The 27487-nt window shown below is 60.7% G+C and overlaps 1 protein-coding gene across 8 annotated transcripts in view; it reads left to right on the top strand.

Annotated features, from left to right (window-relative positions):
• The window catches only part of MORN1 (MORN repeat containing 1), a 48872-nt gene extending 29246 nt beyond the window's left edge, over positions 1 to 19626 (top strand). For 5 of the 8 annotated variants that reach the window (XM_081488396.1, XM_081488399.1, XM_081488400.1 and 2 more), the window contains 4 exons: positions 6757 to 6890; positions 6988 to 7061; positions 17381 to 17427; positions 19427 to 19626. In XM_081488396.1, the coding sequence (XP_081344522.1) occupies positions 6757 to 6890; positions 6988 to 7061; positions 17381 to 17427; positions 19427 to 19575 (404 nt within the window). In that variant the 3' untranslated portion in view covers positions 19576 to 19626. Of the gene's footprint in view, positions 1 to 6756; positions 6891 to 6987; positions 7062 to 10865; positions 16258 to 17380; positions 17428 to 19426 lie in introns of those variants that run through there. The other 3 variants (XM_081488398.1, XM_081488403.1, XM_081488395.1) reach the window with 3 other exon arrangements.
• The last annotated feature ends 7861 nt before the right edge of the window (positions 19627 to 27487 follow it).

The raw sequence follows: 27487 nt of genomic DNA, 5'->3' as shown, positions 1-27487 counted from the left end.
GCCCTGTGCAGGAGGGGGCTGGAGGCAGAAACAGCATGACCTAGGCCGGGCCCCTCATGCCAGCCACAAGCTCCCTGGCCTGATGGCCTCCTAGAGAGAGCAACAAACACCTCTCCACTCTTTTCTGGAAAAACAGAAGCACGTGAGTTCCTTCTCGTGAGGAAGTACAAGCCCTACCCAGTCCGAGGCTGACTCAATCACTCAGAAAGACAAGCTTCTGCCTCTGGAGACCCCAGGCCTCCCCCGCAGCCATCCAGCCTCCCTGCCTGCTGACTGCTCCCTGCAGTGACCCTCATGGTGGAAAGCAGCTGCCCGTTGCCCTACTTCAGGCCGCTTCATGGCCCCTGAGGCCTCTGACCAGAGCCATCTGAGACCCCCAGGACGGGTGTCATCAAAGTGGCAGCTTCAGAAATGGCAAGTTCCCAGCATGTGAAAGGACACATCTCTATAGGAGAGAACTTGGACGAGCGTCCATGGGCCACTTCTGGGGTCTGGGCCCCACCCACCCCCATTCCTCTACCCAGAACGAGGCTGCTGCATAGCGAGCCACTTGCATGAGACAAAATGAACACACAGGGAACACCCAGGGGCCATTGGCTGCTTTTCAGTCTCTGGCTAAGGACTGGGGGATGGATGGGAACCTGTGGGCTAGTGGGCACCTCCAGGAGCTGCTACAGCGCTGTACTTGTTATGCCAGCAAATTTGGAAAACTCAGCAGTGGCCACAAGACTGGAAAAGGTCGGTTTTCATTCCAATCCCAAAGAAGGGCAATGCCAAAGAATGTTCAAACTACCATACAATTGCACTCATTTCACATGCTAGCAGGTTATGCTCAAAATCCTTCAAACTAGGCTTCAACAGTACATGAACCGAGAATTTCCAGATGTGCAAGCTAGATTAAAAAAAGGCAGAGGAACCAGAGATCAAATTGCCAACATTCACTGGATTATGGAGAAAGCAAGGGAGTTCCAGAAAAACATCTGCTTCATTGACTACATTAAAGCCTTTGATTGTGTGGATCACAGCAAACTGGAAAATTCTTAAAGAGATGGGAGTACCAGACCACCTTACCTGTCTCCTGAGAAACCTGTATGTGGGTCAAGAAGCAACAGTTATAACCAGACATGGAACAGACTGGTTCAAAATTGGGAAAGGAGTATGTCAAGGCTGTATATGATCTGCAGCCACCCATCAGGGGAACAGGAGATTCCACATGGCCACCCCTCCCAGGCCAGACCAGGCCAGGTTACAGTCCCCTGGCTGGCCTGGAAATTCTTGAGTTTGAAAATCTCTTATTAAAAAAAATAAGCCAAGTCCCCCAGCTGGGAAGAGGGCCCAGTTACAAATAAGGCTCCATGTTCCCCACATGGAGAATTTGTTTCTGGGGCTGATCTTAGGCCCATGTCTCCATCCCAGGTGTAGGCAGCCTGGACAAGTACAACCAAGGTGGAGGAGGGTGCCCTTGCAGGGGCTCCTGAGGGAACTGCAGGCCCAGCCCGGGGCTCTTCAGAGACAAGCTCTGTGCACCTGCCTCCACCCTGGTGGCAGCAGCAGAGCAGCAGCACCTTGGCCAGAGCTGGCTGTTCTCAGTTTCCTCCTGTGTAAACAGGGAGACGATGGCTCCTCTTCTAGGCTGAGTTGAGGGTTCCATGTGTGTAAACCACCTGGGAAGAGCTTAGCAAAGGACCTTGCCCCTGGAGAGTGCAGAGTGACCCTACCATGGAGGTGAAAACAGTCGTGGTGGTGATGACGGTGATGATGATGGTGGTGATGGTGGTGGTGATGACGGTGATGATGATGATGGTAATGGTGATGATATGATGGTGGTGATGGTGGTGATGGTGATGAAGATGGTGAAGTGGTAGTGATGAGGATGATGATGGTGTTGATGAAGATGCTGATGATGGTGATGAGGATGATCGTGGTAGTCAGGGTGGTGAGGACAATGCATCAGGCAGACCTGGTCCTAAGGACACCTAAGAACTGAGGCCATAAGAACCAGGAGAGACTGTCCAGGAGAAGCAGGCTTCACTCCTCAGGGGATCAGCATCCAAACAAGGTGTGGAAGGAGGTCTAGAGAGGAGCATATTTGGGGTTGGAGGAGCCAGTGGAGGTGAGCAACAGCGAAGCTGGAGAAAGGCCCAGGTGGATGGGGACCCTGGGAGATGGGGAGGAGCCAGGAGGCAATGGATGAGGCTCTGGCTTTGTTTCCTGTACAGAAACAATCCCCACTTGGTGAAGGATGGTCACAGCCTAACCTTAGGATGTGTTGTCCAGGGGGGTGCCAGGTGGGGTCAGAAGGCAGGACTCTGGATGGATGTCAGCCATGCTTGGGGGACAGTAGCCCATCCATTCTGGTCCCTGCCACATGAACCCACCTGCAGGGTTTTCAGGCAGTTGTGGCCTCAAACAACCAAGACCCACAGCCTTTCTTACCTCCTCCTGTCCTGGACCATCTCCTGGTATCAAGTGGTTCACAGACACCAGAATTGACTCCTGGCTCCACGGTCAGGAGGGTAGGACTGAGAGGGGCTAGGGGTCCCTGCTCTGCCTCCGGTCACCTGGGGGGCTCAGGATGCACTCGATTCTCCCAGCCACACCCCTCACCCCATCAGCCAACAGGACAGACTGACCTGTCAGATGTCAGCAGCTCGCTCATCCCTGACTGCAGTGTTTCTGTCACTGTCGTCTCCCTGGACAGTAGCATGGGTTCACTGCCGGGGGAGCCCCAGCCCTCAGGCCTACTGCATGGGAAGTGAAGCCCAGACAGCTCTGCAGGATGTGGCCGCCAGGACAGGTGTTGGGGGAGCTTGCCCAGACATCCAGGTTGCTCCCTCTGGCTGGTTCACCAAATGTACATGAAGGAGCCTAGGCAGCTTCCAGTGACTGGGAGGGTGGGGGGGTGGCACTTCCTCTTTCCTCCCCCTCCCCTTCCCCCAGGAACCACGGCAGGGCTGAGGAGGGGCCCTGTTGGGGGGGTCACTCAAGAGGTTTTTGACAGACGTTAGGAAGCCCTCCCAGGCAAACACCACTGACAGGACCGAGGCCTGGTCTGTGGGGGCAGCTCCGTTGTTCGGGGGTGTGGTCGGCACCCTCAACCACACCCACAGGTTGGCACCAGGCAGCCCGTGGAGAGGGTCACAGGGCAGTGGCCCTGGGGCTGGAGGCCTCTTGGGCAGGGGCGTGTGAGAGTCAGGACTTGTGTGTGCGCATGTGCGTGTGTGCACACCAGTGCCAGGTGGGGAGGCAGCTGACCGGCTGAAGGCAGACCCTCCAGGCCAGACCCCAAGGCCCCAGCAGAGTTGTGTACGCTCAGGGACAAACAGGGCCCAAAGGGCTGGCACACAAATCAGAGGGAGCCATCTCCCAGGTCCTGGGCAGCTGGAGAAGGGTGGGGAGGCCCCCCAGCCCTCAGGCTGCCTCCCCTGCCCCTGGCCATCAAGACCCAGGGCCCCAGGTGTCCTTCCCGCGTGGACCTCCCTGCTTCCCCAGCTGCTGGCTGCCAGCGTGTCCATCTCTGTAACCAGCCAGCCCCTTGCTGATGGGGTCTGCCCTGAGACTGGCATGGTGTGTCTGGTCACCAGCAGATGGGCCAGCTCGTCCTCTTCAGGCTGATAACCTCCTAGGGGCTCAAGTCTTGCAAGGGAGCAAACATCCCGCCTGGAGCCAGCTGTCCCGGAGACACCAGGCCCACAGCAGCGGCGCTTATTCCCGAGGTCTCTGCGCCTCTTCTGTGTCCTACACAGGTGATTAGGGAGTCTAATTGAGTCGGCTGTAAAAAGATAATTAATTGGCATTTCCCTCCCGGAGAGGTCAAGCTGCCCGCTCTCCCTGGCCAGCTCAGCCTCCTGCTCCCTGGAGGCAGCACAGTGACCTTTATCTTGCTGATAAAGCTGTAATTGATGTAATTAAAATCGACAGAAAGGTTTGGAAGTCACTCCAGAGAGCTGGAGTCGCGAACCTGCTCACGGGGCCACCTGGCTGGGGAGGCCGCAGAAATGCACCAGGAGCCGCCCTAAGGGCCCCAGAGGCCCAGGCAGGACCCTCGCCCAGGAGTGATGACCCTTTCAGGACACGAGGGATAGGGCTCTCTCCCTCTCCTGCAGCATCCTCAGGACTCAGGTACACTTGAAGTGGCCACTTGGCCCCTGCACACTCGGCCGGGAGAACGGCCAGCCTGTCCCCACCAGGGAAGGCAGTGGGCAGCCAGAAGCCTGGCAGGGTTTCTGCAGCCAAGTCTATTGTCAGAAGTGGAGTCTTCCCTCCCGTGGGGCACCTGCCTCTCCTGTGGGTGGTTCAAACTCTCGGGACCAGGTTGGACACAGGGCAGACAGGGTGGGGAGGGGTCATCGCACCCACAGCAAGGACCTGATGGGGATGCGTGGGCAGAGGCCCGCAGCACCAAAGACCAGAGGGCTCAGCACGGCTCAGCCATGAGCAAGGACAGGACCGGCTCGTGCTCAGGGTACAGGCAGAGATGGATCCATGCGCTGGAGCATGAGGGGTGGACTGGACATCCAGAGCCTGGAGCCGAAAGGCTCGGTGGGGTGGCAATCACCAGGGAGGGCAGTGGGCAGCTGGGGGGTCCCCCTGAGAGGTATGAGACCAGTGAGCGGAGGTGGCAGGAAGAGGCCAGGTGTCCAGCACAGGCAGTGCGTGTCTGTGCAGATGGACACCCCTCCCCCGTCTCCTGTGTCCATGATCCCAACTCCAAAGGCGGCCGCCCCCCACCCCTTTGGTGGGACCGCCCCAGCCCCCAGCCCCAGGCCAGGGTCCGCATGTCCCAAAATCTAGAAGGTTCCCTCCTAGGACTGCAGGTAGAGCTGCCTATGGGGTTTCAGCCGGACAGAGCTGGGTTCTGTCACTCTCAACAAAAGGGTCTTGGAGCCCTTCCTCTTCTGTCCCTGGACCGTAAGCAGGCATCCTAGGGGTCAGGGTGCCCGCCCTCATGACTCAGGCGGAGGTGATCCTGAGCTGCTGTCAGGGTCTCGGCATCCCCTCCTCGCCACATCTGCCCACTTGGTTTCAGGGTCGTGTGTGCTCCCAGAGCACTGGGGTCTCACTCCATGGTCCAGCCTCGGTTCCTCAGTCCCTCCTCACTTGCAGGGCGGACACAGGAGCATCCATGCTCCGGGCAGCCTGCAGGGTCGGGAGGACTAACCATCCTCTTCCAGCAGCCCTGTTGGTGCCCAGAGCCGGGGGGCGGCAGCTCAAACTTGGTGTGGACATCCACAGATTTGCACACCAGCTGTTTCCACCCAGGCCCCTCGATACGGTGCTTTGTGGGCCTAGATCTGAGTTGCTGCTCAGGAGGAACCGCGGCCTCAGCAAGCCCAGCTCCTTCTGGGGCCCACTAACCGGTCACCTTGGCAGAGGACACAGCACAGGGTCTTTACTGTCCAGAGGTGGGAGACGTTAGCTCCTGCAAAGCTGCACAGAAGCCGCAGTGCGTTAAGAGCTGGAAACGATTCCATCAGCAGTGCGTTTTCCCATCGCTGCCCAGGACATCCACGGTGCCCGGGCAGCCAAACTGACAGGGAGACAGCGTGCACAGAGGACATCCTTGCAGGAGCAAAGACTCTGCTTTTATAATGTGCCGTAACGATGAGATTAAGACCCCGCCGAGAGAAATAATTCCCCACCTGTAATTTGGAAATACTTCTGGGGTCCATCTCCACCTCTCCCTGCAGAAGCTGGGCTCCAGGGAGGGGGTGTTAATGCCTGCACCCCAGGGCCCCATCCAGAGTATGGAGGAGAGACCCTTCCACTCACCCAGACCACTCCCCCCGAGGGGGCCGATGAAGGATCCACCCTGCAGAGTCTGCTGGCAGGAGTGTCCAGCCACCTCCCCGAGGCCCCTCCCCACTTGTGTACATGTGGGCAGGGCCCTCGGGGCAGAGGGTGGTCAGGAGAGCCCTGAGTCCAGCCCCATATGAGAGCAAGCCTGATGTGTGTCTGTTTGGGACGGTCGTGGGGTAGCCCTGCACAGCACCACACCGCAGAGTCCCCCGCAGGCAGAAGAGACACAGGGAAGGGGAGGGGTGGAAGCACTCCCTGTGGCCATCACACCTTAGGACTCTTGGGGGAGGGGCTGGAGGAAGCCAGGGTGGCCGGGGGTCCCAGTGGGGTCCCCGTGGCAGGACAGGCAGATTAAACCTAACCCTCTGATGTTCTCTAGCACTAGAGGGTTTCAGGTCCCCTGAGGGGGTCAGCCACCCTTGTGGGGCTGGTGGCCGTGGGCCCTTCCATGCTCTGTGCGTGTGGTCTGACATCACCACATGGGGCAGCCCTCATTAAGGAGGCATGTCCTCTGGTCATACTGTTCAGAAGAGGGCACCAGGCTTTGCCTGGCTGAGCACAAGGCCTCTGACCTGAGGCCTGTCCAGTCCTGTCCAGGACACCCAGGTCCTCAGTGGCACAGGTGTTGTGACAGGAGACCCTCTCAGCCCCAAAGCACCACCTGCCAAGCCTGGTGGTGGACCGCAGACAAAGGGGCATCGAGGGGCGGTGGACCCAAAACCATGCCCCATGGAGCCCTCTGTCTACACCAGCCCAGCCATTCACCTGGAGATGGCCATGGCCGGCACTCTGGGCAGTAGCGCCAGGCCCCCCCCAGGCCCATGTGGCCATCCATGGGCCAATAACCTCAGCCACACAAGTCCCACTTCAGAGAGGCCACGGGAAATGTCCTTTCTGACTTTTGTGATATTTAAAGGGCCTTTTCCTTTGTTTTTCTGGAATCCTCTTTCCCCTCAGCTGGGAGACACGAGCCCCGCTGTCCTGGGAGCCGTCAGCGAGCAGAGCGCGGCTGCGTCCAGTTCTCCGACGTCCGCCTTGGGCCCCCACCACCAGGGTACCACGCCATCCTGTTTCTGGAGGGCCTCCGCGAGGTAGGGGTGGGACACCCCCGACTGCCCAGCCTGACACCGAGGCCATGCATGGGAGAGCTGGGAGCTGAACCCTGCCCCCACCCGCTGCTTCTAACAGGTGGGCAGCAGGCCCAGAGGCCAGGACCACGGGGGGACGACGCCCATAGCGCAAGGCCCGCCAGGAGGCAGCAGGTAGGAGCACTCATTGGTGCTGGGGTTGCTCTGGCCTCTGCATCAGCTGGGCCACAGCCAGGCCTCCCAGGTGTGTGAATCCCAGGACGGGGCCCTTCTCCACCCGCCTGCCCGGTGTCCCAGGGGCCTGAGATGTCTCGGACGCCATGGAGCCCGGGGCCTGGTCTAGGATGGTGATCTTCCTGCACCGAGGGCCTCACCTGGGAGCGAGCAACTGGGTGGAGCCCACCCACGTCCCGCAGCTGTCCACGTGGGGACTCGCCCAGCCAGGCCTGAGGCCAGGGGAGCAGAGTGGTCATAGGGGGTCCCCTCCCTTGAGGGGCCTGCAGACACTCTGACATGTGGACAGAGGCCAGGGCCACCGGGCAGGCAGGAGGCCCTCAGGCGGCAAGCACCATGGCCTGGAGCTTTGTCTGTGTGCCTCCCTTTCTGTCTGTGCAGGCCATCACACACCCGGGGCCACAGCCACCCGGCCTACAGGCAAGGAGATCAGAGCTCACCCAGGCTGAGTTCAGGTTTCTATCTGAAGAAGTAGGCAGGGCTGCATGGGGGTCTGGAGGGAGGCAAGGGGACATCCCTCAGCTGTTCCTTCTCAGGAGGAAGGCTGGATTCCGGAGAAATTCCTGGGAGCTCCTTGCTCCCCACCTCCCCACCAAGCCCCACAGTTCCAGAAGTTTGGATGGGACTGATCCTCACCCACCTGAGAGCCCTGAGCACCGGGCAGCCCCCGAGGAGGCACCAGCGCCCCCCTAACCTGAGGTCCCCTTATGGGGTAGAACCTGTGAGGTGTGGTCAGGCAAAGCAGACCTGGGCTGGCAATCCAGCCATGGAACCCCAAAGACAGGAACCCTCCTTCTGGAGAAGAGACCCAGGCCCAGGGGAGGATGTGGCCACTTAGGCCCTCCGAGACTCCCATCTCCCACCAAGGTCTGGCCTCCAACCCCAGCGTGAGGCTCATCAGCCCTTGGGAGTCATGGTCGGGGTGCCATGGATGCCTCTTGCCACCAGTCTAGGGCACACGTGGAAACAGCCATGCAAAAGAGCTGGCAGGCAGAGACGCGGCCACAAAACTCTAGGAAAATGAGAAACGCAGGACAAACAGGCAGGGGGCGAGCGGCCTTGAGCCACTGCATCTGCCAACGCTCTGCAATTAGCTTGCTCATCGGTGACGATGACGCCAGCGGGTGCCGGGACACTCGGAGGCTGGCACGGGGTCGCAGGCTGAGTGGGGATGTGCCGTTTCCAGAGGAAGGGGCCACCGTTCTGCATCGTTCTGAGTCATGGTGTGTGAACTAAATATGAAGCTCGCTTCACACAACAACCAGAGAAGCACAGGCTCAAAAAAAAAAAGGCTCCTGCGAGACACGGAGACCCCACATTGCCCAGTGTTTCGGTCTCAGGGACGCACTTGCCGGCCAAAGGCTGAAACACCCCCAGGACTAACTCACAACACGGCCCAGGCCCAGATGCTCACGGCAAAGCGTGTGCTGGATTCGGTAACTGTGGCAACTCGGCAGCTGAGGCTGATGTGGAAACGTCTGATTTCAGCAAAAAAGGAGCCTTTCACTGTTGTCCTCTTCCGAGAAGACAGGAGCAGCCAGCTCCTCCTCCCACCGTCCGCTCTGCCAAGGGCTCTCCGAGCTCTTGAAATGCAGTGTCCTCACCCAGGCCAGGACCATGGCAGAGGGTGCGTGTGCCCTGTGCTCTGCTGCATTCCCTCATCTTGGCCCAAGGGGCAGGCTGGCCCGTTCTCCTCGGGGCGCCCCTCTGAGCTTGTGCTTCAAATACAGAAACCCTGGGGAGATATTCTCCCAAAGCTCACCCCCGCCCCCCGGCCATGCTGGCTGTGGACAGACAGGCTCCCCATGGGCCTGGGGTTACCTTGGTTAAAGACACGAGCCAGCGTGGACAGGCAACCCTGGCCTGACCACAGCGCCCCGGCCCAAGCCCTCCTACCCAGCCTGAGCCTGCCTGCAAGGCCCCAGGCCAGGCTTTTGCAGCCGTGAGCTCCTTTCCTTCCTGCGGGCACTGGTCTCCAGACCTCCTGAATCCAGGCCCAGCTCTGTGTCCAGCTCTGTGCCCCTGAGCCCCCACCCCGATGGGTGTCTGTATGTCCAAGGCTCCCACCCAGAGAAGAGGTGGGGAGCCTGCCCGAGGCCCCCAGGGCCTCCTGATCCACCGTCCCCGCCACTAGTTCTTCACGCATGTTCAGGCACCAGCGCCTCGCGCTAGCATCCAAACCTGGCTCTGGACCCTAAAGGCCCACCTTTAGGTTTTCTAAGAAATCCATCCTTTCCAGCAACTGGCTCAGGCAAATGAGAAGCACCTGGTTTGCACTGAGACTCCTTGTGAGGTTGTGGACACTTGGTTTCAGCTGGGCCTGCTGGGACTTCCCCAGCGGCTCAGTGGTAAAGAATCCGTTTGCAATGCCAGAGATGCAGGAGACGTGGGTTCAATCCCTGGATCAGGAAGATCCCCTTGAAAAGGAAATGGCAACCCACTCCAGTATTCTTGCCTGGAGGATCCCACGGACAGAGGAGCCTGGTCCATGGGGTCTCAAAGAGTCAGACACGACTGAAGCAACTTAGCACATACCGATGCCCACCCCCACCGGGGGCAGGATGTTTGCACAGATGTCCCCCATGACCTGACGGGGCACAGGGACAGTCCTCCTGACCACCTGCAAGGAGCGAGACAGGAGTGCGAAGTGCCCGGCAGGGCACAGCCTAGCCCACCCCTGATGTCTGGTCAGCGAACATGCAGTAGCTGGCACTCAAAGCCCTTCCGTTTTCCCCAAAATCCCGCCCACAGGGCCCGAGTTTGTCCGTGTCCCGTCCACGGGCCTGAGTTTGGCCATGACCCTGGAGCCTCCAGGCTAGCCCATGGTTTTGGCCTCTTGGTGTCAGATCCCAAGGTCCAGGAAGGGGTGGAAGAAGCTGCTGAATTCAGGTGTTGCCCCCTGGCCCCCAGGTGGCCCAGGAGGAGATCAAGGGCAGGCCAGCTGTTCCTCAACTTCTGGTGACCGAGGAAGGGGCCCAGGCGGCCAACTGCGGGGCTGGGCCCAGGACAGGCCGACCTTGAGGCCCCGGGGCCACCTGACCCTCAGAGTAGTCTCCGGCGGCCCACAGCCTGCATGGCCCCACATTCAGTCGCCACCTTCCCTGCCCTGCTGCCCCAGGGCCCCCGTTTGTCCTCACCTGGTGACCCCCCAGAGCCACAGGACACCTCACATGGTCACGTGTTAGCTTCGCCCATCGTCGTAGTCAAGAGGCTCCAAGAACAGGAAGGGTTGAAACAATGTCTCTTCATCCCAAGGTCTGGCAAGACACGGGCCCCCAACTTCAGGGCCGAGTGGGTCTTTATTTCACGCAACGGGGGCAACTTCAGGAGGAAAGTTCTGGCCTTTTGTCACAATGTTCAAGTCTAATTAAACTACCTTCATGCTCCCTCAACACAGTGGAGGAAGGGGTCCACTGGGTAGATTAGCACCCTTGGCCTAGGGGTCTGGGCCTTCCCAGAGCCCAGCCGGTGGCCCACCAGACCCCTGCCCCTCCACAGACAGAATGTTTGGTCTTGGGGTGAGTGCCCCAAGTTCGGAGAAGGGGTGCCCAGGTACTCCCAAGTCTTGGGGCTCCAAGGCCCTAGCCCACTGGGACCCCTCACCACACAGACCCCACCCCCAGAGAGTCATGGCCTGGAAGGGGCCTTGCACGTGCACGAACCGGGAGGGCCTAAGACCAGGTGTCGCAGACAGGTGTGGCCGCCCTGACCTCCTCCTCCCCTGGGAATGGCCTGTGTCCACAGGGCTCCGGCTCTTCCTGGCCATCACACTCGCGGCTTCATCACATCTCAAGTCTGGTTCCTGAGTGGCTGGCTCAGCATGATCAGGGGAGCCTGCCCGGGTCGCCCAGCTCCGAGCTCCGGGTTGGGAGAGACAGTGTGCACACAGGGCAGCCCCAGGATGGGGGAGGCCGGCGGACGGCCCTGCACGGCGCTGCTCCCGAGGCGAGCCCGGGCCCTGCCGCCGGCCCCGCCGCATTCCTGTGGAGACATTCCTGGCATGTTATGGAATTTCACAGCATGACACAGAGCCCTGGCAGTTCCTGACTGACGTGAGACTGTGTCCGATCACTGCACAAGACCAACTCCATTTCAGAACCATGGCCTTGAGCCTGCCCGGCCACACAGGGGACTCCCGTCAAAACGCACAGCGCGTGGCTCCGGCCACATCCTCCCCGAAATCCTGAACACTGGCTCCGCCACAGGAAGACACGCCTGCAGCCCTGTCAGCGCAGTGACTGCACTGACCTTGCCCGTAACTGTTCCACGGAGGACCGGCCAGAGCCTAACACACGCTGGGAACAGGGCCCATCCCCCGCTCGCTGGGAGAAAAATGGGTTTAATTAAGACTTCCGTGATTAGTCATTTAATCAGTCATTAGCCAACACAGATGGAGACAATTTTTTACTTGAACAGATAGTTGATGCCTGAGGCCCACGAGCCCCACCTCCACACAGGGTTGCCGTGACCGCCGAGCACCTAGGACAGGCTCTCGTCCCCCCGAAAGGCTACCCGCCCTGAGCCTGTGTCCTGCCTGCCGTCCCCCTGCCTGCCAAGTCCCAGACAGCCCTGGGGCCACCAGGGTCCACGAGTCCTGTCTTGAGCTTCAGCACCCCTCCCCCCGGTGCGCTGGGCCCAGTGGGGCAGGCCTGGTGAGCAGACATGAGAGACGTGCACCCCCAGCCATGGGATACGAATGGGGCCCACCTCAGCCCCCATGACTGAGTGAACGGGCAACTCCCCCCACGGCCGCAGGCCAGGGGCTGCCTGTCTCCCTCAGCCCCCAAGCCTCTCTCTGCACCCTCTGCTCTGGGAGCCAATTCTGGGCACCCTGACCAGCCTAGACAGCATGTTAAAAAGCAGAGACATCACTTTGCCGACAAAAGTCCCTGTAGTCAAAACTATGGTTTTTCCAGGAGTCACGAACAGATGTGAGAGTTGGACCATAAAGAAGGTTGAGCACCAAAGAATTGAGGCTTTTGAACTGTGGTGCTGAAAAAGACTCTTGAGAGTCCCTTGAACAGCAAGGAAATCAAACCAGTCAATGCTAAAGGAAATCAACCCTGAATATTCATTGAAAGGACTAATGATGAAGCTGAAGCTCCGATACTTTGGCCACCTGATGCAAAGAGCCGACTTATTGGAAAAGACGCTGATGCTGGGAAAGATTGAGGGCAGGAGTTGAGGGGGCAACAGAGGTTGGATGGCATTGTCGACTCAATGGACATGAGTTTGAGCAAACCCTGGGTGATAGTGAAGGACAGGGAACCTGGTGTGCTGCAGTCCATAGGGTCACAAAGAGGCAGACACGACTTAATGACTGAACAACAACAAACTCCCCACTCTGTGTCCTACCCAGAGCTCAGCCCTGGGGTGTGCAGGCAAATGCTCTAGAACTGAATCTCAAATGACACTAAGAATCCCCACATGAGGACCAGGGTGAAGTCCACAGGCCCTCTTCCCCACCCCCGCCCCACCCCAGTTAGGAGAGCCTCTGGGTGGGTGTTCATGGAAAATGAGAGAAACAGAAAGTTCTTCTTTCTGTTGTTTAGTTGCTCAGTCGATCACTGCACTATTTGTGACTGACTGTTTGTGAACCCATGGATTGTAGCCTGCCAGGCTCCTCTGTCCATGGGATTTCTCAAGCAACAATACCGGAGTGGGTTGCCATTTCCTTCTTCAGGGGATCTTCCTGATCTAGGGATCGAACCCGCATCTCCTGCATGGGCAGGCAGGTTCTTTACCACTGCACCGCCATTAGAGACTTTCAATGACTGAGAAGTGAGCCTTGTCTGAGCGGGAATAACAAACCAGAGCAGGTGTGGGGGCTGGGTGGGAACAGCTGGCCAGGCCGTGTGGCTCTGGTGCCCCAACCACCCCCCGCCCAGCAGGGCAGAAGACGCAGGCCTGGAAGAATCACTCCCGTGGCAGATGGAGAAGCTGGAGGCCGGGCAGCGCCCTTAACCCTTCACACACCTCCTGCCAGGTACAACCCACAGTTCCCCCAGGAGAGGACCCCTGCAGCAGGCAGGCAGGCACCCCCAAACAGAAAGCACCCTGGAGACTGTCCAGGGCCCAGAGCTGAGTACCAGCAGGTGCCCCGTGGGACACAAGAGCCTCTGCATATGAGGCCAAGCTCCCTGGGAGAGGAGCTGGGCCAGACACCAGGCCTGCGCCTGGGCCGGAGCTCAGAGCTCATGGCCTGCGGCTCCTGTTTCTCGGGGGCCCTTGGGAGGCAGTGACAGTTTCCAGCTTGGCCCCAAATCAGGGTCAGCTGCAATGCTGCAATTTATCTGACTTCCAATTTTGGAAGTTTCTTACAGGTTCTCAGTGGGGGCCACAGCAGCCCTGGGTCCACGGCCCCCGTGAGCTGCAGACCATCAGGGCAACCATTTCCCTGATTCATGTCTTGACTGGGCTCCCATGAGCGCCAGTTTGATCCTTCCCCCCCACCACCATCACTGCCAGGGTGTGGACTCAACCCAGAGTGCCCAGGGATGTCCCCTGACCAGGCCGCAGGAAGGGGCCCCCACCCTCTCGCAGCTGGTCAGCCTCACAGACTGGTTGCCATGGCCAGATCAGGTCTGGGGATCCACACCCAATGCCCTGCCTACGTGTCCATTTCAGAGCTTGGAAAACTGACAGTCACGAGGGTCAGGGCCAGAACCCATGCCCCAAGCCCCCTTCCCTGTGGGTCTGTGGTAGACAGGGCCACTGGGAACCCCTGACCCACTAGGGAACCCGTCTCCCCAGAAGGTGGACCACTTCGCCACTGCCCTCCGTACACCTGGCCGGGGAAGCCCATTGCCTGCTCCCCCACCTCCTGCCTCCACTCAGCTGCTCCAGCAAAAGAATGAGGTGTGTGCAAGTGCCCCACTCGCCAGGTCTGGCCAACCAGCCTCAAGCTTCTTATCCAATCAGGGCCCTTTTCTCACCTCTACCCATTGGCTATCCCAACCTGAGACATGAGGAAAAGCACTGAGAAGCCACAGAAAACGGAGCTTGGCTGTGCCTCCCACGCTGTGCCCAGGATCAGTGGGCGTTGCCTTGGCAACGGCTCTGCTGGGGGACAGACATGCTCGTGGTCATTTCCGTGGACAGGACCCAGGGCAGACTCCTGGGGCCTCTGTGACCCCAGTGCAGTCCTGTGTAGCACCAGCTCCAGAAGGATGCTCTCTGGGCCTCCGGAAGGGAAAGGCAAGGCCAGGGGACAGCTGGTGGACTGGCAGAGGGCAAGGACTCCAGGCCTCGTGGGGGGCTGGGGGGCCACCAGGGGCTTCATTACAAGCATCATCTCACAGGGACCTGTCCATCAGATCGAGATGCCACTGAGGGGCCTGGAAGGACAACCCCACGCAGCAGGCGCAGGGTGAAGGGGCAGGAGTTGGAGGCTGCCCTGTGCCAAGGAGTCCCACCCTTCAGGGTGGGTCACTGGGAGACGAGCCGGGGCTCTGTGGGTGCCAGGCCTTGGTTTGGTCTGTTCAGGCTTCTGCTTCCAGCCAAAGTGGATCGCGAGGGGCCGGACTTGCTCTCCCACAAGGAGACATGTAATTAACTGGAAAAGATATACAACAGAGCTGGAGACATTTCACGTCCAAGGTTGAAGGGTGGGGATCCATCACAGTGAGCCCAAGAACCCCCAGCATGCTTCCCCCAGAGTCTCCAACTGTGGCACAGGAAGGGGACTCAGGCAGGTTCAGGAGTGCCCCCGAGGGGAGACACAGAGTAGGAGGCCTGGAAAGCCAAGACAGTGAGAGTTCGCTGGATGGGAGCCCTGGAGAGGAGGGAGCCCTGGAGTCTGCAGAGCACAGATCGATCGTGCCAGAGGCCAGAAAAGACCCACCAAGAGGGTCAAAGGGAGTCATGCCCAGAGCTCAAGCAAGTTGTGAAAAGTGGGGACTCATTCTGACAGCCAGGCTGAATTCACTGAGTGTCGGCATAATACTCAAAAGGGTCCTACCTTAAACCCCACTGAACCTTCAAAGAAAGACCCACAAGAATCAAACTGTTTTTGAGCAGTGTAACAGCATTGAGGATATGTACAAGAATACAAAGTATCCAGCCTGCAAGATGGTAACCCCAGTGTCTGGCATCTTTTCAAAGATCACCAGGCATGCAGGGAATGCAGGAAGGCAGGCCCCATAATGAGAGAAAAACCATCAATCAAAACTGAGCCTGAATGACAGAGCTGAAAGAATCTGTAGACAAGGACGTTGGACCGGTGATAACTGGACAGGACATGGAAGGTATGAAAAGACTGAATCAAATGTCCGGAGGTTGAAACTGCAATGTCTGAGGGAGGGGTAACAGCTGTAAAGAGGCCAAGTGGATCCAAAGTGAAACCCAGAGAGAAAGACATGACCAGACACAGTAAGCCAATCCTGCTTACTGAACCCTGAGATGACTTCAAGAAGCCAAATAGACAGAAAAATCAGAGCTTCCAAAGCGATGCGGTGAGGAGGAGACAGAAAAAATATTTGAAGAAATAATGGCCAAAAGTTTTTCAAATTCGATGACAACTATGAACCCACAGGTACCAGACAATGAAGAACCCCAAGCACAAGAGACAGGAGCACAAAGACTCTAACCACAGGGCGGGGGACTGCAGGACCTTGGGGTACACCCAGCCCCTCCCACATCTCTCCCCACCCCACCCAAACCCGAGTCACGGGTCTCCCCCATGTGGTTTCCCACCAACGTGGGGTCCAGGTGGAGTCTGAGAGGCAGCCCGTTAAGTGTCCCAGCTCCAAGCCCTCCTGGTTCCAGTGCTGTGTATACCAGGGGGGCCCAGTTGGCACTTCTGGGCCCAGACAGAACCGCCACCTCACACACTGCCCAGGCTGCAGCTGCGCCCGAGGGTCCACCAGAACCGTCAGTTAACCTGCACCTCCCACAGCTCCTTCCTGACTCTGCCTCTGTTTTCTTGAAGCCCTGGGGGTTCTGTAAAAACTCTCAGGATTCTTGTAACCCGGTTTATTTCTCTTAAAGCTGGCAGCCTGACAGGCTCTGGTTATTCTTAGAGCTGAATTATTTATCCACCTCCCCTCCTTACCCACACTTCAAAATCTTTAACGTGGCTCCTGGGTCCAAGCCAAGGCCCATTTTCCTCTACTCAAAATGAAATAATTTTGAAATCTTTTGTCTTTAATTTTTTATCACCCAAGCCATGCGTGTGGTGTCGAAGCTTGGCAAGGGGTCAGAACCTGGTGGGTCACCAAGCCTGCACCAGGAGCCCCCCTGGGCTCTGAGGACAGGAAACTGCTGGCCAAGGAGGACAGGGGTTGGCGTCACCTGGTTCCCCCAGGTCCCTTTGGAGGATAATTCAGGGCAGATAATTCAGGATCATTCGCACCTCGGACTCTGCTTCCCAGAGAGGGTCTGGGGTGGCCATCCACGCGTCACCGGCTCCCTTGTCCCCCGAGGATGGGTGGGGGGCCCGAAGGTCTGACCCAGAGGAGAAATGGAGGAGGCGGCCAGGATTCAGCTGGGCACAGGGCCCCGTGTGGGCAACCTGCATTTCCCTGGAGACGATGCCAGGTGGTCCTTGCCAGGGACACAGCTGGGTCCTCCTGGGCAGATGACCCTCCCCTGCAGGCAGGCAGGGTGAGCCTGTCACACAGCAGAGCGGAAGCTGGAGTGGTCGAGACAGACACGCTGAGACTGGGCCTCAGGGGGAACAGCTGTGGCAGCTGCAGCCACAGGTGAGGGTCTCCAGCCCTCAGACATGTGGGCCAGGCCCCTCCTGTCTTCACCTGCTGCCTCTCCTCTCCCACCTCACGCGGGGGATGCCAGTGCCCCACGGCCCCACCCCCCCGAGTCCTGGCTGCTGCTTGTCACTTCCTGCTGGAAAATAAGCACAGCTCTCACGTCCCCTCCACACAGACGCCACATGTCCACGAGACCCGCTGCAGCTCTGGTGCCCACTTCTCAGAGCCGCCCCTGGATTCTGCATGCACAGCGCCCGTGGGGTGGATGGGACCGGGTTTGCCCGTCTCCAGCTCCATCCATCCATGGGCACATCTGGGATTAGATGGTGGGGTTCAGGGGCTGAGGGCCCAGGGGGTCCCAAGCCTCACAGGGACACCCCCCCCACACCAGGTGCAGGCAGAGCGAGGAGAAGCTGACAGCAGTGGGCCTGGGAGGACAGGATGGTCACACGAGGGCCAGCCTGCTGCCTCTGCCATCCTCAGGCCTGGATGCGGGGGCCCGGACTCAGGGGCCGGGCTGTGCATTCAGAGCCTCCTCCTCTCTCCCTGCAGGCTTGATGGGGTGGCCACAGTGGAGCCGGCAGCAGAGGCCTTCCCAGGTAGGCAGGCAGCTGGCGAACATGGTCAGGTGGGGCATCCCCTGCTGTAACTCCACCACCCCAGCAGACCCTTTGTGTCAACCTCTGAGCACATCGTCAGAAAGGGCAGCTTCGGGGCTCCAGGTGGGCCCTGGGGTGCATGAAGCTGCCCCCAACCATGCTCTCCGGGCCCTCTGAAGAAGCACCAAGAGGGCCTGGGCGGGAGGAGGGTGTGCCGACAGGCCGAAGGTCCTCCCAAGTCTTGGTCCCTTCAAAGAAAGGACTGCACATGCCAGGCAAGGGTGCCTCCTGTCCCCTTGGCCAAGGCGAAAAACCCTGGCTCCTGTCTCTGGGGTCCTGATTGGAAGGCCAGCAGGCCTCCAGGTGTGGGTCCTCCAACCCCTCGTGCAGCAATGAGTGTCAGCAAGCTCTGCTGGCTGACTGCAGCCGGAAAGGCCCTTGTGCGGGGCAGAGCCGGGGTTCCAGGCAGTGACCCCATCTTTCCTTTGGGCTGGTACTCGCTGTCCCAAGAGCCACACACACCTACCAACCAGCCAATAGGGTCAGCACCGAGGTCACCCCCAGCAGAACCCTAGGACCCCCGGATGCTGAGGAGGCGGTGGAGAGGCTGCCCCCAACCCCTCACCGCGTGCACCACCTGGGAGAGGCCGGCAGGGGATAGGCTGGACGTCCAGGCTGTGAGGGGCGAAGCCAGGTGGATGGCTTTGAAACGTGGGTCAGGCCGGGCCAGGCCAGGCTGGGCGCCGGGCCCATGGCAGGACCACGTGGCGGTCGTGGCAGTGGGGGCCAGGCCTCGGGTGGTTTCTGAGGCAGGCAAGGGGGCCCCCGGCCAGGCTTTTCCCATCTGCTGGGAGAAGGGCGGCCTCAGGAACAAGGTCAGCTGAGGGCTGGGGCTCGGCTCTGAGGCCGCTCCCCCACCGGTCGGCACCCTCGGCCGCGGCTGGGGTGGCTGCGTGTTCCCGGGAACACCTAGAAACCGGCTGCTTGGAAACACTCTGCGTTGCCATGAGCAGTTTTCCTCCAGGCCAGCCAGGGAGGCCCAGTGCCCTGACTGCGGAATGTGGGCCCCCTCCCGGCCCCTCGGCCCCCCAGAACCGTGGTTTCTTCTGAAGGAACTGACTCAAGGCTGAGCAAATTCCTGCCAGCCCCAGAGGCCCTTTCTCGTCCACCCCAGGGAACAAGGGGCAGCCACGGGCCCCCGGGCTGGCCTGAGTCGGAGGGCAGCCGCGTAGCCAGGGAGGCAGCCTGTTTTCCAGGCCCGGGTGCTGGAATGTTCCCTGATGGTGGGAGCGGACTCCCGCGCCCCCCTCGGCCGCGGCTGCATTCCTGATGGGAGCCCCGGCCAGCCCGGCGAGCTTTTTCCGTGCTCCGGTGCCAGCCCCCGCGGGCTCGGGCGGGAGAAGACGGTTTCCACGGCAACCTCACTTTCTGTTATTTCTTATTTTCTTTTTTATGGTTTCTCCAACTTTGAAGCTCTCCAGACAGTTTACAGACTATGGAGGAAAAGTACTTCCTTCTCTCCCCACGTCCCCCAGCGGGCGGCCCCCCACCCCACCCCCAGAGCCACCCCTTCCCACAAAGCAAGCCAGACAGCTATGTCTTCAGAGGCTAATTATTTTTAAAAACATTCTAGAGGAAGTTAATTATATTTCTCCTAAAAAGATAGGAAAGTATTTTCAAAAGAACCCCTGCCCTCGGCCACACGGCCCCACTGGTGGTGTAGGGGGAGGCCTTGAGCCCGGCCCACCTTGCAGAGCTGGTCTGCGTCCCTGGTGTGGCCCCCACTCCGCCCTAGGACACGGAGCCATCACTGGGCCTGTGTCCTGAGGTGGGAGGTGGCTTCACTCACCCCCAATGCACTTACTTACACTGTACCCCCAGCACCCCAGGAAGAGAAAGGCCTGCCACCCTAAGCCAGGCACCAAGCCGGGGGCCCTGAGGGTGGGAGCAGAGGCTCTGAGGGTGGCAGAAGCTGAGTCCAAGTGCCCGTCTCTTGCAGGCGAGTATGTTCTCATGATTCGCGACGTGACCACCCCTCCATTCCTGGGCCACACGCTGCCCACGGCCTTCAAACACCTTCGGGTCTTGGCAAGGGGAGCAGGCCAACAGCCCCATGTCCCCAGAGAAGACCCGGAAGCCTTGAGCTAGAGCGGTGTCCGAGACTCCCATCACTGGCTTTAATAAAATCCTGAACAACCACTTCTGAGTGCTAACCAGAGGGTGCGGCCCCTGCCCGAACACCCAGACCCATGCCGGCTCATCTGGGCCTCCCGAGGCTGGGCGGGTGGTGTGACCAGTGCCTTCTCCGCTGTCTCGGCTGCACCATCCATGCTTTCCCTGGGGGGAGCCCGGGCCAGCCAGCGCCTGCTTCCTGCCATCCCTGCCCTGGAGGGCAGCTCAGGGGCCTTCCCAAAGCTGGGGGCTGCGACGGCTCCCAAACGGGAAATCAAGAGGCCACAAGCTGGTGACTGGGTCACACACTGAACTGAGAAGCCTTGTCTGCAGGGACCGCTTCTCAGATATTACAGCAGCCTCTGAAATGCAGCCCGGAGATAAGCCAGGCCTGGGGGATGGGGATAGAAGGCCTCTGAAATGCACCCCCGGTGGATGAGCCAGGCCTCAGGTCAAGGATAGAGGCCTAGCACACCAGGAAGCCTGGGGGCAGCCAGCCCCCTACTTGGAGCTGACCACACCCCAGCCTCAGATCCAAGGCCCCCTACCTTCCTGCATCCAGAAGGGATGAGCTCACCTCCACCCTCTCGCCTACCACCTGCTTCCTTCACGGAATGGGGGGACACCCAGAGCCCTCTGGTCCTGGCTGGCAGTCACCTCTGGGCCAGGGTGGACTGGCCACTGAAGCCCCAGCTTCCATCTCCCATCCTAAAGGCCCTCCTGACCATCACCCTCCATCCAGCACCCACCGCCCTCCCACACCTATGGTCAACGCCCTCTTTCTCCCCCATGAGCACCCTACCCCACCCATGAGTACTCCCAGCAGGGCCCCCTGCCTCCTCTCTACCCAGCACACCCCGAGGGGCTCCAGACATCACTCTTGGTCCTGGTACACCCTGCGCCGCCTGCCCCCACTCAGCCTTGGGACCTGGAGCCTGGTCCCTCCTCCAGGTTCCTGATCTCTCCTCCAGGTTCCTGATCTCTCCCAGCGCATGGCCAGCAGCAATGGTGGGGCAGCCCCCTTGGGCGGGGGTCCAGGGCCCTTCAAACCTGACGTGCCCCGTACCAGCTCCTCCTGCTCCACAGAGAACACCACAACCTTCTGTTGTCAAGGCCCAAACTGTCAGCATCCGACTCTGTTCTCTGGCTCTGTGGGTCATATCTCCGCCCTGCCCCCAGTGATCCTGCGGGTGCTCAAGGTGCATCCGCAGCACGACCCATCTCACTATGACACCCCTCCCCAACATAAGGGGCCGTCAGGCCACATCGTGACCAGGACCACAGGCCCAACCAGAGCTGGTCCCCACAGCTCTCTGCCCTGACCCCCCACATCCCCCTGCTCCCTGCAGCCCTTCAGCTGAGCCAGGTATGCTCTGCCTCATGGCCTCTGCATGTGCCCTTCACCTGCTTGGCGGGTGAAGAATCCACCTACAATGCAGGAGACCCCAGTTCCATCCCTGGGTCGGGAAGCTCCCCTAGAGAAGGAAATAGCAACCCACTCCAGTATTCTTGCCTGGAGAATACCATGGACAGAAGAGCCTGGCAGGCTACAGTCCATGAGGCCACAAAGAGTCAGACATGACTGAGCAACTAACATTTTCTTTTCTTCACCTGCTCATAAGACCTTCCTAGGTCATCTGCTCCAAAGCCTCGCCTCACATCCAGCAACACTGCTCCCCTGCCCCGCCCCCCCCGCCACCACCTCTCTCCTCCCCTGCACGTTATGGGCCAGCATGCCATGCATCTCACAAGGGAATCTCCCAAAGGCCAGGCACTTCTTCAGTTCTGTTCACCAGCATAGCTCGGCACCTGGCGGAGTGTGTGGCCTACAGGAGGTGCCCAGAAGATACTTGTAACCAACGGATGGACGTGGAGCACCTGGCTGGTGCAGCAGCCACTCTGTGACGTGTCTAGAGGCACTGGAGACAAACAGGCAGAGGAGGTGTGCAGGACAGGGCAGGAGGCAGAGGACAGCTGGAAGAACAGGCAGAGGGCAGACGGATGGAGGGATGGTGGGTGGAGATGGATATAATTATGGATGGATGGATGCAGGAGGTAGGTCTGGAGGAGGGTATGGCAACCCACTCCAGTATTCCTGCCTGGAGAATCCCACAGAGGAGCCTGGAGGGCTACAGTAGTCCATGGGGTTGCAAAGAATTAGGACACAACTGAAGACTAAAACCACCACTACGTGGGATAATTATGTTCTCATGTGAAAGGCCAGAGGAGTCTGATGACCAGAACAAATCATGTCCTTGGACCCACCCATCCCTTCACCATTCCTGCTTGTCTCTTAGTAGGTTCCCACTCAATTTCCCTCAACACACCTGCCTCAACACAGTCACAGCTAGAAGTAGGGGTGGCTGGGATGGAGCTGGTCCCCCTGCAGGACCAGGTGACCTCCGCCTCTGCTGGGCCCTGGCTCCCAAAGCAGGTGGGGCAGCTGGGCACTAAGCCTCCAAAGGGCTAGCTGTGGCAACAGAACAGAGAGGAATGACAGCCAGGAAGGAAAAGGGGGTCCAGGGGAATGGGGACTGACCTAGTTCTGAATCTGAGAAGTGGAGGGTGGCTGCTGGGCACCTGCAGCAAGCCAGGCCTCGGCCTCTGAACACCTGTTAGGAGAGGATAGGCCATAGTGTCCCAGAGATGAGTCCCCAGAGGGGCCTGTTCTCAGGCAGCTCTGACTCCTGCCTGGGCCCCAGGGGTCTCTGTGCTGTCCAAAGTGCATGGAGGTAGCTGGAGGGGGCTGCAGGACGGAGTGCCCTCCAGAAGGGGGTGCAAGTGAGCTGCGGGGTTGGGGGTGGGGTAGCAGTGTCCACACTTGGCTGCATGAATGGGGGAGTAGATCCCCAGCAGGACCCCCAAGTGTGGGGCCAGGAGCCAAAGGGCCACGTGGCCCTGAAAGCCCCCTGAGACCACTTCCTCCGGCCCGCCTGAGACAGCAAATTCTCTGCAACTCTTCCTTCTCAAGATGAAACCACATTTCTGTCAAAAGGAAAACAATGAAAATGATGTTTCAATTTAGAAAACAAAAACGCTGGAAACAGAAGCAGCTGCTGTCTCCCGCACACCCCGGTCAGGAGGCATCTTCTGGGGTTGAACTCCAAACCGGCGTCATGGTTTCCAGTTACCAAGCCCAGGGCCACAAGCTCAGGGCCGCTGTCTCATGAGGACACAGGCCTACTCGGACGCAGGGCGGGGGGTCCCCACATGGGGGCCCTGCAGACTTGGAGCAAAGCTGACTTTTCAGTCAGCAGCCTCTCCAAACGCAGACCAGTGAAACCTCTATACTTTCCAAAACCTGAAAGCAGGGGAGGCTCGGAGTCTGGGAGGTGGGGGAGCCGCGGCAGTTCTGGTCCTGGGTGAAAGGCACTTCCGCTGCCCCACCCCATGCCCACCCCTTGGCAGGAGTCCTGGGTGGGGTGTGGGCACCACTCCTGGCCAGTGTACCTGAGTTGGTGACCAGCAGGTCTTTTAGGGGCCACGGCCTCAGGAACCCACTGGACTTTGGCTGAAGGTGTTGGGGAGCTGGGGATTCACAGAGGCACTGCCCCTACCCTGACAGGACCCCCCAATCCTAACACCGTGCCTGCAGACAAATCTGTACAAAATCTGAATTCTCAAAAAAACCACCAAAAAAAAGAGGGAGAGTCAGCAGCGGCCAGAGGTGCTGGCCTGGTCATCAAGTTGGCTGGAGGAGGAGCTGGGTAGGGAGAGGGAGGGTCCTGAGAGGGCGGCGTCCAGCCTGGACCACGAACGGCCAGAGCATCAAAATGACTGGGCTCCATCAGGCTTGCCTCCCTGGGGCGGCTCTGCGTCTGCCCCTGGCCTGAAGACCCCAGGGCCACCCTCCCAGAGGAAGCAGGCCTCCTGGGGTCTCCCACAGGCCAGGTGGGCCCCCAACCCAACCACCTCCATGCCGGGGTGGGGGCAGGCAGACAGAGGTGGGTGTAGAGGTGCCATGAGGCTGCCCCCATGTGCCTCACACCCCAAGAATGAGGGCATGTTTCCCCCTGAGGCCTCAGTGTCCCCCGTGGGCCCTCCTCCTGCCCTCTGACTTCTGAAAGGGTGGCAACATCGGCTCCGGATGGTCCACTCATGTAATGGACATTTACTGAATTACAAGCACGAGCCTGAGCCCTGAGTCAGGAACTACCAGAAACAGAGAACATCTTCCTTCTTCGACTGGAGTCTGGAGCCACAGACAAAAGATGCAGAGACAAAAAGATGAGAAAGGTGGAACCACCTGCCCTCTGTCCAGCCCACTTCCCTGCAGAGCCTTGGCAGGCATGGCCCCTCAGACCATCAGCGGCGGCCTAGCAGTTAGCACAGGACAGAGCCTGGCACAGGCAGCACCTCCCCCTGGTCCGTGGGTCACCCAGGATGCTGCCGGGGGAGGCCTCCCTTCTCCGCATCCTGGGCAGGCCGCCTAGTCTCGGTGCCAGGCAGGTGGCAAGGCCAGCTGTGCTGAACAACCTCCCGCCACCCCAAGCAGGGCTTCCTGGAGGGCGCAGGGGGACCAGCCCACCAGTCTGGCTCCTGTGCAGCGTGACCAGCTCACTGTGGACTCAAGGCACCCTAAGAACCTCGGTCCTCGGGGCATCAGCAGGGGTCTCTGAGCCAGTTTCAGCCAGATCACTGGGGCACAGGCCAGCTGCCCAAGGCCTCTTCCTTCCTGCCCCATCCCTGCAGGGCACAGCCAGCCACCGAGGACAGCTGGGGGCCTCTGTGATGGAAGAGCCAAGCTGGGTAGGGCACAGGGGACCTCAGGAGATGGGTGGGTGGTGGCTCCAGTAGGCCCTCTCCTTAGGCTGGGAACTGCCTCAGCCCCTCAGGGGAGCAGCCGGGGCAGGCAGCGATCCAGGCAGTGACCCGCACTGGCCACAGCGGCCCCCGCCCAGGCTCCTCTTGGCGGGAGGCCCGAGGTCTCGAGGCACAGGCGGGTGCCCACTGCCACGGCCAGGGACGTTGTCTGTTGGAGGCTATAAATAGGACTGTCATCAGTCGGAGGCAACCTGACCTTGCGCCAGATGTACGGGACTAAGCCAGCAGGTCAGCGCTCCCACCCGTCCTCCTGGTCACTGCCCGCAGGGGTGTCACCCCTTCGTCCTGCTCCCCCCACCCCGACACCAGGAGAGGCCCTCCCAAGGATGGGGCTGCAGAGCCCAGCAGGGTGGACCGGATGGGGGTCCTGCCTCCAGAGGCAGCCTGGAGGAGCGCTGCTCAGCCCCCAACCCCTCAGTGCTCCCTGGCCCTGCTCCCTGCACAGGTGCCAGCCTGGCCACAGCAGTCATGGGGACCCCTGCACCAGGTCAGGCCAGGCTGGCCCTCCAGAAGTTTCTCATCCTGTGGGATCATCCGTGGTGAGCTCCTCTTGAAGACCCCACTAGAAAAGACGGAGCAGACATGAAGGGCAGCCATCAGGCAGATGCCAGGGTCAGGGCTGGGGTGCACCTGGGCACCACACAGATGCTGATTAGGCAAGAACCTGCTGGCCAGCGGTGCACTGGAGGGCTGGGAAGGGAGCCACCGGCTGTGGTGAGCTTGTGGAGGAGGGCAGGATCCCAATGGGGTGGGGAGTCCATGTGTTGGACAGTGCCAGAAAGAGGTAAGCCGTGTGGACTACAGGGTTACCATCCTGATGACCAAGAGGCCTGGGGACAGAAGTGGTCAGGCCTAGAGAAAACAGAGAGGGAGTGTAATGCAAGGGGAGCAGGTCACTGTGGCCTTCTTTGGTCATGTCCTTCAAGGCCCATCCCACCTCCCACCCACCCTGGGGACTGGGGTGCCCTGGGGTTGCCCCTCCAGAGGAAGCACTTAGCCGCCTAGCAGTGACTAGATAAAATCCGACCTGGATGGGGAACACCGCAGAGAAATGGGGCCCAGGGCCTGTACTGAGTGGGGTACGGTTCTTGGCACAGGGTCGCTTTTCCACACCAGTAGGATCGCGCTCCCAGAATTTAAGGGATTTTAAAGGATCGGATTTTCCTTCGAACCTGGCATACTAGGCAAGCGACCCCCCACAGAAAAACAGCACCCAAGCTGAGCTGAAACCTCCCAGGTAGGGCGGATTTGAATGTGGACCCCAAAGCGCGCCCCTCCCCGCGCTCGGTCGGGAGCTGCAGTTCCCACCTCTGCCGCCGGGGGTCGCGCTGACACCCTCCCCGGTCCCCCCAAACCTAGCTGCACTCAGACGCGTGGACACGTCAGCGCCCGTCCGCTCCCACAAGAAAGACGCTCAGAGAACCGGGGAGCCCCTACCCTACTCCTGAGCGAGGACTCGCTCCAGCTCAACGTGCCCGAGAGGCGCCTCCTCCCCAGGCTACCCCTCTCTCTCCCGCCATCCCAATTCTCCCCCGCGCCCTGGGCAGGAGGGGGTCACTGCGCTCAGGACGCAGTGGGAGGGCGCACTTCCTGCCGCCCGCCCCACTCCTTCCCGAGCGCGCGCCGCCTCCGGGCCCCCGGCCCGCGCGCCCAGGCTGCGGGGTGGGGGTTGCCGCGGCCCGCTCGGCCCCTACTGGGGCCTGAACCTGATCCCGCCCCTCGCGGGGGAGGGGGTCGATCTCGCGGCGGCAGGGTACCGCGCGGCCCCACCCCCGGTCCCGGCGCAGGCGTGGAGAGGAGGGGCCTGGGCAGGGGCGGGCCGCCCCGTCGTAACCCCTTCGTCGACCCCGCCCCACGGCCGGAAGCACCCTGGTGCCCACCCCCGTCGGAATCCGAGGTGGACTGAGCCCCGCGACCCACGCCGGGCAGGGGGAGGGGAAGTGAAACCGGGCAGCGGAGCCCGGGGGCCGCGTCGGGGTTTCTGCAGACGCGTCATCGGAAACTGAGGCCGCGGGGTGGGGGCGCTGCAGCCGCACGGCCCTTCCGGACCCGGCCGCCAGCGTTCCCGGCGCCCCCGCCCTTCCCGGGAAGCCCCTCGGCCGGGGACCGGGGCGCAGCACGCGCCCCTCCCCGGCCCTCAACAGCCTCGTTGGATCGCAGAAGGAAGCTTCGCGGAAGGAAGTGGGGGGAATCTGCCTAGTCCCCAACTGGGGCGTGGCCTTCCTGGGGCGGGCGCAGCCCGCCCCCCAGGCTCCTGGCACCGCCCACGAGGGGCGCACACCCTCTCGGTGACTCACTCCGGCGGTGACACCCACTCTGCCTGACTCACTGGGCGCCGTGCCCCATACGGACACCCCGTGCTGGGGTGCATCTCGGGTTCATGTTATGCACCCCCATCGGTGCGTTTGCGGGGCGCCTGAGACCCGCGTGACTTGGGAGGAGCCTTCTGGGGTGCCGCGCAGCCTTGGGGTGTGTCCAGCCTCTGCCCAGTAGGGCGTGGCCCCCGTACCCGCCGCCCTAGATTCGGCACCGGGAACCTGGAGCCGCGTGCAAGGGAAGTTGGAAAGGGACTCAGGTTCACCCCAAAACGGCCTACCCCTACGCCCCCGGTCCTGCGCACCCTCCCCAGCCCGGCTTCCGGCCAGGCCGGAAGGAGCAGGAATTTGGAATGTTTGGAACCGGAGTTATAACTCTCCCGAGGCTTCTCCGCCCCTGCCCACCGTCCCCCCCATAGGGGGCGGGGAAACGGGCGGGGCCTAGTCTGCCACCGAGGAGGGGGTGGTACTCCAGGGCTGGGGGCAGCCCTGGGGTCTGGCAGGGTCGCGATCTCACGGGTTCTGGGGTAAACCCAGGCCGAGGGAGACCCGGGCGCCCCGTAGCGCTGCCTTCCGTCCCGGGCTCCCGGCCCACCGCCTCCCTCAGGCCCGAGCGCACAGCAGGGTGGTGGTGCGCCCCGCGTCCTGGCAGGGAGGCCGCACTAGGCGGAGGAGCCCGGACCAGCTGGGCCTCCCCGCGCTGGGCGTGTCCGAGCGGCCGCTGTTTTTGCCGCCGGGGAAGCAGCCGT

This window comes from Giraffa tippelskirchi, chromosome 5 (assembly GCF_054371585.1).
Source record: "Giraffa tippelskirchi isolate mGirTip1 chromosome 5, T2T-mGirTip1v1.2.pri, whole genome shotgun sequence".
NCBI lineage: Eukaryota > Metazoa > Chordata > Mammalia > Artiodactyla > Giraffidae > Giraffa > Giraffa tippelskirchi.
Note: the sequence above shows the minus strand (reverse complement) of the source record. Positions and strands in the feature narration are given on the sequence as shown.